This window comes from Octodon degus, unplaced genomic scaffold, assembly GCF_000260255.1.
Source record: "Octodon degus isolate 3935 unplaced genomic scaffold, OctDeg1.0 scaffold00054, whole genome shotgun sequence".
Taxonomy (NCBI): Eukaryota; Metazoa; Chordata; class Mammalia; order Rodentia; family Octodontidae; genus Octodon; species Octodon degus.
The window spans coordinates 11,792,842-11,805,554 of record NW_004524630.1 but is presented as its reverse complement, the minus strand read 5'-3'; the positions used below and the strand labels follow the sequence as shown (position 1 = coordinate 11,805,554).

Genomic DNA, 12,713 nt, shown 5'->3' with positions numbered 1-12,713 from the left:
AAAAAGAAAGTGGGCAGCCAGGTGAGGAAGGCAGAGTCCTAGGCAGACCACAGCCTCCTGGGCCAAAGAGAAAACGCAGCCAAATCCCAGAACTTTCAGCGAGCCTCCACTCCCAACACCAAAGAAGCAGCCGCTCCGTGATGTGACCTAGTTGTCTGATAAGGATCAAGTTGAATTTTATCTATAACACATGGGAAATGTATTTTCTAATACACTAGTATGAAAAAAAAAAAAGAAAAAGACTAGGGTATAAACAAAAGAAACCCTTCTGCCTTGGTCAGAGAGGGTAGTGGCTATCACAGTTTCCATCTACTGGGATACTTTGGGAAGATACTATAATAACAGGAGGGAAAAAAAAAGTCCCTTTTTTTTTTCAATTTTATTTATTTAAAAATCCCATATTTAGAAAGCCAACTGAAAAAGCCCTGTGGGATGGTGTGGATTGAGAATGGCCATGGTGTGGAAACATGTGGTCAGGGTATTCTCCCCTAATGTCCGTGAGAGCAGGATCCAGGCCTGCAGTGTCCCCAGTCCCGTCTGGGTGGTTTTCCCTGGTACAGCGCTTCTTTACCCCCTGCCACATTTTCCTCCTCGTTGGCCTCTCTGTCTTGTAATATTTAACTCAGAATTTCCCAACATTTTGAGTAATTACATATCTACAAAGCAACTGAGCTTCCCCTTCACTGACTGGACCTACTTTTCTCAGTGTCCCACATAAAAATAGCCCAAACAAAGACTGTTGTGTAAAGGGCAATTGAAAATTCTGTCATGGGATGGGGCGTAGCTGGGTGGCAGAGCCTTCGTGTGGTACAGGTGACTTGTCCCCTGTAGCTTGGACACGCATACTTCCACCCTGCATGGGTGGGTGCAAGGCGTGCTTGCTTAGTATGTAGGGCTTGGTCCTGCCTCAGCCTCCCTGGTCCTTTGGACGTGTTCCTTTACCTCTCTGAGATGAATGTCGCATGTGTTAAGCTAAATCCAGAATCTGAAGTCTTAGTGAGCACTTCCGTGACAGCATACCAAATTCCAGACCATGAAACTTGATTTCATGTACAAAATTATTATTAATTTTTTTTGGGGGGGGCGGAATCAGGGATTGAACTCAGGCCCTTGCACTTGCAAAGCAAGCATTTATTCTACTGAGCCATCTCCCCAGTCCCTTGTACAAAATTATTTAAAATGTTTCATACAATTGCTTTGAAGTTATACATATAAAGTGTATGTGAAGCATAAATTAATTTTGTGTTTAGACTTGGGTCCCATTCCCAGCATAACTAATTATGTATATGCCAATATTCCAAAAAGCAGGAAAAAAATTCTAAAATTGAAAACACTTTTGATCCCAGCATTTTGAACATTGGCTACTCAACCTATAATAGTAATAACAAGTTTAGGAGATAGTGACACAATTCTGTGGTCAGTGTAGGGGTGCCCCTGTCATGGTGCTTGTTGTGGGCAGTTGCTCAATAAAAGCTGCTGCTTGTTCTCCATCATATTCCTCCCAAGAAACGTGCCATGCGGTATAATCCTGGATCTTATGAACATAGGCTTCTGCCAGTAGGAAGCCGCAGAGGGCAGGCAGATGCCCATGGGCAGACATGACCTTACCAGGGGGCTTGAGTGCCTCGTGGCACACACAGCTTCCAGGCTTGATGAGAAAATAGCTGTAAAAAGTAGAGAAGTGTGAGCTCAGTCAAGCAGTCTTCTAAGGCAAACAATCCTGGAGCAAAAGAGGAGCAAAGCCACTTGCAGGTGACACAACCCGTCACTAGTCCTGGCCAGTTTCCTGCCCACGTCAGGTCCAAGCTGGGAGTGGCCTCTTTCTGCTAAAGACAGGCTAATGGCCTGCCTCCATAGACTCCTAGTCATGTTGACCAGAGTGTTGCTGAAGTTCCAAGTCAGGAAGTGAGCCCTTTTATTAGTTTAGATGTATGTGTTACGGGGGCCCAAGATGGGTGTTGTTTACCTTGTGCACTTTTCAGATAGCTACACAAGAACTCCTGCGGGAGCCTTAGCCCCCAGGAGAACGGAGCTGAAGTGTTTCCATATTGATTCCTCACTCTAGTGTGACTGGCCCAGCTGTAGTCCTTGGGGCCCCGATGTGGCCTTACGCATTCTGATGATAAGGCTGGGCAGTGGTTCTGCTGTAGAATAGCCATGCTTTACATGGCTTCATCCATGTTGCTCAGTGTCTGAAGAAGTGGGAGAGTGTAGAAGCTATGTCCTTTCCAACTCAGGAAGGAAACAGATTGAGGCGGTAGCCCCACATACAATGCACACCTTGTAGTATTGCCAGGCACTGGGTGAGGAGAGGCCCCCTGATTTCTCAGGGTAATTTTGTGTGGATGTCTCTGAAAACAGTGAATCTAGCAATGTGAAAGCTACCCTGACAGATTTTCACTGTGCATTTAGGAATTTGGATGTATGCTGCTGCTCTGGTGATTCTTTCCTCAGGAGGTTTTATGTTCCTTAGCTTCTCCCCTGAGACCTTGTAGTTCAGACTCGGTGTAGACAGACTCTACAATGACTAGCTAATGTTTCCTGAGAGAAAAGTCACAGAAAAACCCCCTGTAATTTTTTGACAAAAGAAGCAGTTGGGGCCTGGTGTAGCTTCATGGCAGAGTTAACACATACAAGGCCCTGGGATTAACTCTAGCATTTAAAAAAGAAAGACAAGAGGGGGCATCTTTGAGGGACGATCTCTGTATAATAAAATGGCAGGTGTATGCTCATTTCAAATCACAGTGTCATTTCTTACTGGAACCTGGTCCTAAGTGACACCTTCCATTCTCCCTGGGTCACCCAGTCCCTGCTAGCAGGCAGATGACACCTGTATTGCATCAGAAAGAAGGTTCCCCTGGGGCAGAGATCTTGTCTGTTTTGTCACCGGTGTGCCTGAGAACCTGGCACAGTGCCTGACTGGAAGTCGGCATTCAGTAAATATTTGTTAGAGTGGTGGTTGAATGAACGCGTTCCCGCAGCCATCCTGCTTACAGACAGGAAGTCAGGCCAGTTGATCGCAGGTCACTGTCCCTTTTCCTAGGTCCTTCGTAGAAGCAGATTTTATTCCAGTGCTCTCAAGCTAAAAAAGTGGATCTCTTCTAAGCAGAGTAGAAGAGTCACCAGAGGATGGGAGGGTCGGGGAGACAGAGAGGTCAGATAACAGGCACAAAACAGCAAGCTAGGACTAACTAGCCCAGTGGTTTTTGTTGTCTCATGGTCCCTGTAGTGTACAACAAATTATTACATACTAATAATACTGTAAGAGTCTGAAGGGTCCCAACACAGAGATGATAAATGTTTGAGCGACTAGAATGCTGGGACTATATTGTTTACATGCATCAACAGTACTGTAGCCCATAAATATGTATGATAACCATCGGGGGGTTTGTGAACATTTAAAAAAAATTAAAAAAGGAATTGGAAAAAAAGTGAGAGATGAGGGCTGGGGAGATACCTCAGTAGAATAAACGCCTGCCTAGCAAGTACAAGGTCTTGAGTTCAATCCCCGGTACCGCGCAAAAATAAATAAATGTAAGTGGAAAGGGGAGAGATGAATCTGGGCAGAGGAGATGAAGCTCTCCCACATCCACATCCCCTATGTGATGCCCATAGTTGCCGGAATCTGTCTCGTCCTCAGAGGGAACCCCCATCTCATGGGGCCCTGATGCCACTGGCAGGCGGGACAGGACCAGAGCTGCCTGCCTGAGGCCCTTGGAAGACGCTACCACTTCAGAGTCATCTGGGTCCCTCGTGTCTCCCTGGGAGTCAGGCAGGCAGCAACGCTTCTGGCAGCTCCTGTACGTCAGTGAGAGCGGGTCTTCCTGCTGGAAAAGTGCTGTGAGGATAAAGGGTGGGCTCGTGCCAGCAGTGATGTCCCAAAGCAGAATCTCAGGTCGGGCCCAGAGCCTTTTTCCTGTCTAGGAGGTGGCCTTGATCCTGGTATCTGTTTCCTTTTGGTATATGTGAAGCTGTAATCAGCCTACCTATAACCTGAGATATGCTGGCCCCGACTTAGGGATGAATCAGCCTTGGAAATTATTCCAGATCTTCCATTCTGGTTTTAGCTGGGAAGTTCCTGTGGGGGCTGCTGTCACATGGGGTCCTGGGAGGTAGAAAGTCAGGTGGGTCTTGGCCAGCTAGCCGGACCCGTCTTCTGCCTGTGATTAGGGTTTATTTTTGTCGGGGTGGTGGTGTTGATGTTTCAGCACTAGGGCTTTGCTGCGCTGCCCAAGGTAGTCTTGAACTCCTGAGCCAAAGCAGTCTTCCTGTCTGGGCCTCCTAAGTAACCCAGACTCTAGGTTATTCCCAAGTTTAGTGTGTCGGCTCTGCTGTAGTCTTCTTCTAGCATAGGTTATGACAGAGCCATCCAGGGAGGGGTGTTCTGCAGTTGTCGCAGTGTTCACCACCACCAAAGCCTCCTCACTGTTCCTTCTGCTGCTGTGAGTCTGTCTTCACCATCTGGAGAATCTAGCAGGTAGTCCCTGCTCAGGACAGAGGAGCAAGGGTGCTAATCTCACTGATCACTGAGAGATAGATAGATAGATAGATAGATAGATAGATAGATAGATAGATATTTGTTTTGCTTTTTTAATTACGTTTCCCATGGTACTTTGAGGTCATAGGCGAGGAATGTTCATCCTATTTTGGCAGTTGGAGAGCTTTGAGTACCTTCCAGTTCTCATCTGAATGCCACTTTCCCTTTGGAAAAGCAACCTCTGTAGAGACCTAGCCCCCGGGGGACGCCCTGCCAAGGCACCTGGACTGGGCCTGTGGCCACACAGATGAGCGGGGTGAGCCTGGCAGTGTTGGGGGGGCAGAAGTGAATACTCCTTTCCACCTTGACTTTCACACACACTGCAGCACGACACTTCTTGAAGTTGGCCTGGCCCAGAATGTCCGTCCTTTCTCTAGGGATGATGTGTGAATGATTTGAATAGTTCTGAGTACTTCTGCTTTCTTTTTTTTGTTGGTTGTAGCCAAGCTCAGCAGTAAATCAACATTTCCCCTCCCCAGAGGCCGGGGTTGGGCTTGGGCTGCCAAGTTCTGGTGCTTGATGACCCATTATTGGGCTGCAGAGCTTGCAGAATCTCCAGCAAAATAACCCTGGGAGGAGGGCAGACTGTCTGCTGTCCCAGCTGCTGAATTCTCTGCTCAGAGACGCTGAAGCTCCACATCCTTCATGTAGACAAATATAGTGGGGAGAGGTTACAGTGAAGCCACCAGAAGGGAAACACGGACTAGGCCTCCACACAAACATGCCTTCCTTTTCTTCTCTCCATGTCACTAGTGTAAGGACCGCATGGCGCTCTCCTGAATGACTGCTTTCTTCATCAGATTCACCTCCTAGCTCTACCATTCACGAGCTCTGTGACCTCGGGCAGCTTGCCTCATGTCTGTGAACTTCAGCTACTTAATCTGCAAAATTGTAATGCCAGCCAGGCTCGGTGGCACATGCCTATAATCCCAGCACTCAGGAGGCTGAAGCAGGAGGATCATCATGAGTTTGAGGCCATCCTGGGCTATATAGTGAATTCAAAGCTAGCCTGCACTGCACAGTGAGACCCTGCCTCAAAAAAAAAAAAAAAAAAAGAAAAGAATCTTCAAGTTAAGCCTACTGCACATTCCTTTGAACACCTCCCTGAATCCCCAGCAAGGGTAAGCTGCGCTCCTCTGTGCTCCCGTCATCCATCCTGCAGGCTGCAGGTGGTCACCAGCAAATGCTTGGTGGTGCTGAAAGCCATTTGCAGGACTGTCTTTCCCAGAACAGCCTGCAGCTCTTTAAAGGTAGTGATTGTCTTCACCTGCCACTTTTAAGGTTCTAGTAGGATTCCTGGCAAGCGGGGCGCATCATCCCCAGCAAAGCTTCGCTGCTCGCTGCTTGGATGTCTCCACACGAGCCATTTCACGCTCCTCTTTGCAGTTGCTTGGGTCTGAAGTGATGAGTGCTAATGGTTCGTTTTCCCTGAAAGGACAGTTATTTTGTGTTTCATTGTTCTATCTAAAAGAAATGCTGGTTTTCATTTCACGTTTATGGAGTGCCTGGAAAACCTGTGCTTAGGTAGCTGTTTCGTATTTCTTTTTCTCACCTGCTTTCCATTTCTCATCTGCTTTATTTCTATTGCTCATCTCATCTGCCCTCTGTGGTCAAGAAATGCATGATAGGAAAGAGCCCGATGGGGCTGGTGAGATGGCTCAGTGGTCTAAAGCACCTACTTAGAACAAGCTTAGCAAAGCACAGGGACCGCTGTTCAATCCCCCAGCACCACATGCCAGCCAGCCTTGCCCCCTGGTGGGCTGAGCTGGCCACACACACACACACACACACACACACACAAATAAATAAAATAAAAGAACATTAAAAAAAATTTAAAAAAAAAAAAAAAAAGGAAAGAGTCCGATGGTGGTGTGGTCAGGGAGTCCCCAGCTCCCCCCCAGCAATTCGGCCCCCAATTGCTTGGCGATGTGGGTCTCGCTGAGGAGAGAGAACCTTCAGGGGAAGCCATACGGACTTGCCTGGCCCCGTTTCTTTCTCTTTGCTGCTGTTACCTGCAGTTCAGATGCTTCCCAGCGTCCGTGTGCTCACATCTAGCATCAGAGCTTAAGCTTCCGGGGCCCTGAGCGCTGTTGAATTCTGGATCAGGATATCTAAAATGATGGCCCGGGCCGGGGAGGTGGCTCAGTGGAATAAGCACTTCCCTGGCAAGCGCAAGGGCCTGCGTTCAATCCCCGGTTCTGCAAAAAATAAAATAAAATAAAATGATATGCCCAAAGGTGTGATGCTCCTCAGGGTGTGGTGTGTGTGTGTGTGTGTGTGTGTGTGTGCGTGTGCACACACTTGGGGCACAGGTGAGCCTGCGAATGTGTGTTCAGACCCCAGCACAACACACCTACCTGGTATCATAAATGGTCGTGCCACCAGACTTGCTTTTTGATAACAATTCTCTAAAACACATGCTAGATCTCAGTAAATGCAACAGATGCCCTGGGGCTTTGTCCTGTGTCTGTCTGTATGCATTTTTTTAAATGTATTTAGCACAGGGTCTACGGGCTCTCGCTACGCAGATCGGACTCGTAGTGACCCTCCTGTTTGCAGTCTCCCAGGTGCTGGGATTACAGGCGCCCACCAGGCCGCTCATGCATTCTTTTAAAAAGCTTTTTCTCATGCTATTGCAAAGGGGTTGAAACCCTGCACACAAGAGAAGTGCTGGCCCCAGGAACATTTTTTATACAACTTGTTTTGACACAAAAATTACTAAACTAATACCACCATTCCTTTCCTTTGGTCAGGCTTTACTGATGGACCAAAACTGAGCTGGGTGACATTGCTAGACCCCAGCATTACCTCCCAGTCGCAGGAATGTCACAGGAACCTGCTCAGCCCAGAGCATAAGACCATTCATGACCCACCCCACACTGAATTTCTGCTTCTTCTCCACCACTTGTGTCTCTCCTTGTGAAAGTCTGATAAAATCTAAACCCAAGTGCCTGTCCCTGTTCCTTAGCTGCGGCTGCTGCCCTGCCCGCCTTTCTTTATCAGGCGACTGTTATTTGCATTCTGGACTGAGTGGATACCGAGTACCTGTGTGGCAGTACACACACCTTGGTGGTGGAAACCTTACTGGACATCAGCTGTGTTTCATAACTCATATCCTGAATGTGGCCTGTACATTGGGTTAAAATAGCAGAGGGACCTGATAAGCCCGAGGCCCAGACTCGGCACACGCATACTTTAGACTCACATATGATTAAAATTGCGTTCCCTACTCATAGTAACCCTGGGGGTGGGTGTGTTCTCCTTTGTAGACCAGTCATGAGCTCCAAATGGTTGCGTAATTCTCCTAAGATCCTCAGCCAGTCTGGTGGAGGCAGAGGTCTAACCTAAGGATTTGTCTCACTCCTCACCCATGTACCATGCCATGTCACTGTAGACACACCATAGAGTCTGGTGGGTGTCCTCTAACCCAAATGGGGCCAATGACTGATAATAAGGGAGGCAAGGTACCTGTTTGGATTAAGAAAGACTCATGAGTTGGAGTCAAAGACAGCATTTGTTTGTGTTTTTATTCCATCTATCTGTAGTGGTATTCACAGATACACAAAAGAATGGCAGTACAGTAAGCATAATCCATCAGTGGTGCTCAGACCCGGGATAAAAGGTGCTGGAGCAGGGTACTCCAGAGCTTCTAGCACCACTGCACAGACGGCTGGTGTGTGCAGAGGAGAAATATGCCTTTGTGCGAGAGAGGTGGGTGGATACCTCCTTACCCACACCCCATACCTGACCCCACTCAAACCACAACAACCACATGGTAGAGGGGCCCAGCGTCACTGTTCCCTTCTGCAAAAAGTACTTGCCCAAGCTGGGCATGGTGGTATAGCCTATAATCCCAACACTCACGAGGCTGAGGCAGGAGGATCATTGTGAGTTTGAGACCGGCCTAGGCAACCGAGCAAGACTGTCTCAATAAAGCAAAAAACAAACACATAAAAGTGCTTGTCCCTGAAGCTGAGCATGGGAGACAGGCAAACCAGCCATGGCTTTGAGAGGTCAGTGGAAGAGCTGGCCTGGATCCCAGAGTGGAGTCACCAGACAGTGAGGACCTCTGCTGTGTCCCTGGTCACCAGGTCACCCCTGGCTTCCCTGTGAGTGCTGCTTAGCCCAAGCATGAGAAGAGCTACTGAAGGTCGCATTCATATCCCACTCCCCTCTGCTGTCACAGTTGCTGCTGAGGGGTACCCCGCCTCACCTAGGCCAGGGCTCAGGGGTGATCCAGGAGTAAATGTGGACATGCAGTCTTTGTTTCCTCCTATGTAGGGAAGCTCTGCCGCTCATCCCGGCATCCCTCCCACCTTTTATCAAATCCATGACCTTTGGATTTTCAGCCTGCTGTATGTTGACTTCATGGAAGTGACAGCACCTGCCTTGGAGGCCCAGCTGTGCTGCGTGTCCCTGCCACCTGTGCTTACCCTCTCTGCTTGCCTTGCAGGTTCCAGCGTGAATGGCCTGGAGGAGCCCAGCGTCGCCAAGAGGCTGCGAGGCACTCCAGAGAGGATCGAGCTGGAGAACTACCGGCGCTCTGTGAGGCGGGCAGAAGAACTGGAGGAGGTGCCTGAGGAGACGCAGGCCGAGCACAACCTGAGCAGTGTGCTGGACAAGGGCACCGAGGAGGACGTGGCCAGCAGGTCAGCTGGGCTGTGACCGAGCCCGAACCCCCACTGAATGCTCTGCAGGGTTTTTTGTTTTTGTTTTTGTTTTTCAGAACCAGGGATTGAACTCAGGCCCCTACGCTTGCCAGGCAAGTGCTTATTCCACTGAGCCATCTCCCCAGCCTCTGCAGGAGTTTGTTCTGTGTGGCATCTGCACCAGGCTGTCTAGGTCAAACCTGACCCTTCTGTTTCCAGCTGTGGAACCAACCCTAGGCACGTTACATGACTACTGTCGGCTCAGGGTCCTCACCTGTAGGGTGAAGCTAACACTGGTGCCTTCCTTACAGAACTGGTGTGCGGGTTATGTGGGCAGAAGGTGCAAAACAGTACTCAGCACAGTAAGCACTTGTGGGCTTTTGGGGTTTGTTGTTGTTGATTTGATTTGATTTGATTTGATTTTTGGTGGAGCCAGGGATTGAACTCAGACCCTTGCGCTTGCTGGAAGCACTTATTCCACTGAGCCATCTCCCCCGCCCCCTGGTTTTATTTTTTCCCAGAAGTGGGGATTGAACTATGTGATGCCCACTGCCTGTTTTTAATCTCTTATTTTGTTATTTTGAGATAGAGTCTTGGTGAGTCACTGAATTGCCCAGGCTGGGCTTGAACTTGTGCTCCTGCCTCAGACTCCCAGGGTGCTGGGATTACAGGCCTGCACCACCACACCCGGCTTACCAGTGAGTTATGTTGTGTGGTGCCCTCTGTCTCCTCACAGGAATCTGTAAAGTGGGTGAGAACATGTATTTTGTCACCTGTTGAGCAAGAAAACAGGTAGCAACTGAGATTCTACCTCAGGCTTTCTGGATCCAAACTCAGGATCTTTTCTGTTTTCCTTCCCTTCCATTGTGTCTTCTATCTGAATCAGCAGTTACAGTTACTACTAACATATCACCTTACAGATCTGCACATAAGGTAGATACCTCCCTGAACAGGGCAGGGCCAGTGAAGATCATGTCCACAAAATTTATTGAACATGGATACTGTGTCTTTAGCAGTTTATTACTCATTGAGAGGGTAACAGGAAAGACTGAAGTCACATACTGTCATTTACAAACTCATTGACTAGAAGAGAGTTTCACGCAGGGAGAAAATAGACCCAAAGCAGAGTGTCCCCAAGGGGGTGGTGTTGCAGAAGGAGCCCTGGGCTAGGGTTGGGGTAACTCGGCCCCAAGTCACTGTGCAGTCTCAAGGAAGCTCCTTACATCTCTGGTGTGTTTTCGGCTACTGCAAGTAAAGAAGGGCAGAAATCTGGGGTGTCACAGAGGCCACAGCAAGTGGGTTGTGCTCAGCTGGTTCCAGGGTTCGCTTCTAACTAAGTGATACCTTTGGGGGCTAGGCTCCTACAGGAGTCCAGCATGTTGTGTTTTCCTCAGAGCTTCCAGTGTCAGTAAGGATGGGTGTTTGCTGGCAGGGGAGGGGACAGCAAAGAAAGGCCATCCTCTGGTGTATGAGTTTCTGATTGAATGTTCATGCCAGATGCACAGCTGTGCCCCCCTCAGACCTTGTTGTGATGTCAGCACATTACCATCTGATATAAAAAGAAAAGAAAAAGAAAGAAAAAGGGCAAAATCAGCAGAGCCAGACAGTCTTGCAGATTCTCAAGCAGGAATGTTAGCTGTACCCAGACCCGTAGAGGCTTCTGGGAAACATTTGAGGGTGTCCGCCTCACATGCCAGACACTTTCACATAGTCGTAACAGAGGGCTATGTGGGGATGAAGAAAGCAGCACACTTGGGCCAGGGAGGTGGCTCGGTGGTCTAAGTGCCCTGCCTGGCAAGTGCAGGGACTGGGGTTTCATCCATGGTGGCCCCACCCTGAGGCACGCTGAGCTGGCCACTGAGACCACTGAGACAGGAGGATTGCTATGAGTTCAAACTGCATAGTGAGACCCTGAGCAAAATAAATAAATAAACCTTTAAAAAAGAAGAAAAGAAAGCAGCACGCTTCATCTCAAGGCCCTAAGAATGTTTTTCAGGGGGTGTTCGCTGGGCAGAGTTGCTGCTAGCTGCGGTCTCCTTCTGCCCTGGTGCAGACACTCCCTGGGTGAACCACTCTGGGCTGGCCCCGCAGAGAGCTCCAGCACGCATTCTGGGGCAGCTTGCCCTTGGTGCGTGCACTTCTGGAGTCTCAGTGATTGCGAGTCACCGTCACATAACTTAGCCTCACATCAGGAGCATCCATGAGATGCACCCCACCCACTACACCCAGATGGGGTGTGCCCAGCTCAGAGTGACGCGGTGGCAGGGACAGGAGCCCGTGTGTCCAGGCATGCTGGGGAAACTCTAGCTCAGAGTGGAGGGTGCATCCAAGCTCAGGGGCTGGCTGTGGCTCAGGGGCAGAGCTCTTCCTCGCGTGCACGGAAGCTGGGCTCATCCACAGCGCCACGAAAAAATAAAAATAAATTATACCAGTCAGTATCTGTAAGGTGCAACAAGTGCCTCGTCTTGTTGGATTAAAAAAAAAAAAAAAAAAAAAGGCAAGGGCCAGGGATGTACCTCAGTGGTAGAGAATTTGCCTAGTCTTATACAGGGCCTAGGGTTCGGTCCCCAGCACCACAAAAACACAAACAAAAAGTTTTAAAGGGTCTTTTTTTTTTTAATTTTAGTAAGGGTCTACAGGGTCCACAGGGTCTCACTACGGACTCGTCTTGATTCTCCTGTTTTCAGTCTCCCAAGCACTAGGATTATAGGCACATGCCACCACGCCTTTAATCCGCTGAGCTATTTGGCTGGCCCTAAAAGAGTCTTTTTAGAGAAAGGCAATAATAAGAACAACAGCAAATTTGCATCTGGTGGATACTGAGTGAAACAGTCTCTGGAAAGTAAGGAAGGCGCTTCGGGCTTGGCTGTCGCTTCCCCGGGACGCAGGCCGAGCGCTGCGTCCTGCTTCCCTGCAGCACTCCATGGGCAGACAAAGTTGAGAAGTGGCAGATGCTGAGGCCTTGTCCAGGAGCTCCCAGCCCACCGTTTCGGAGAACTCAGCACAGCCGCCTGCTGGGGAAGGCAGGGGTGGGATGTCTCAGAATCTTGAGCCCCAGACTCAAAACGCAGCAGTACTGCCTGTGCAGGAAGCCAGGAACGCAGCCCTGCTGTGCCTGTTTCTTCGTCTGCACATGGCGCTGCCCTTTGTAGCTTCACTGTGAGGATTAAGTCAGATAAGGCATCTGGCACCACCCAGGCACAGTAGTCCCTAAGAAAATGATAGCAGCAGCTGTTGCTGTTATGTCCTGTAGGTGTGCGCAGCATGCAGGTGGCGGCCGGGGATTTTTGCCTTCAGAGGTAGGGTCAGTGGCAGAAACTGGTTTTGGCCCAAAGTCACCATCCCCTGCCGCCCCAGAGATCCTGCCGAAGAGCTTCTGCTGGCCTGATCCACTGATTCCTGCACCATGGAGGAAAGCCCAGGAATTTTCGTTTTAAACAGTTCCCAGGTGCTGCTCCAAAGTTTCCAAGTTTCCCTGGCCACAAACACCACCTGGGACGCTTAGTGTAGAATTGATTCCTCGTCCA

The 12,713-nt window shown here is 49.3% G+C and overlaps 1 protein-coding gene and 1 non-coding gene across 23 annotated transcripts in view; both read left to right on the top strand.

Moving 5' to 3' along the window:
* Positions 1-12,713, top strand: part of Mical3 (microtubule associated monooxygenase, calponin and LIM domain containing 3) — a 218,064-nt gene that overhangs the window by 160,850 nt on the left and 44,501 nt on the right. For all 22 annotated transcript variants that reach the window (XM_023717698.1, XM_004633390.3, XM_023717717.1 and 19 more), the window contains one exon: positions 8,991-9,186. In XM_023717698.1, the coding sequence (XP_023573466.1) occupies positions 8,991-9,186 (196 nt within the window). The remainder of the gene's footprint in view (positions 1-8,990; positions 9,187-12,713) is intronic.
* Positions 10,643-10,741, top strand: LOC111817320. The gene has a single exon (XR_002821557.1). It is a non-coding gene; the product is annotated as a small nucleolar RNA U13 (small nucleolar RNA).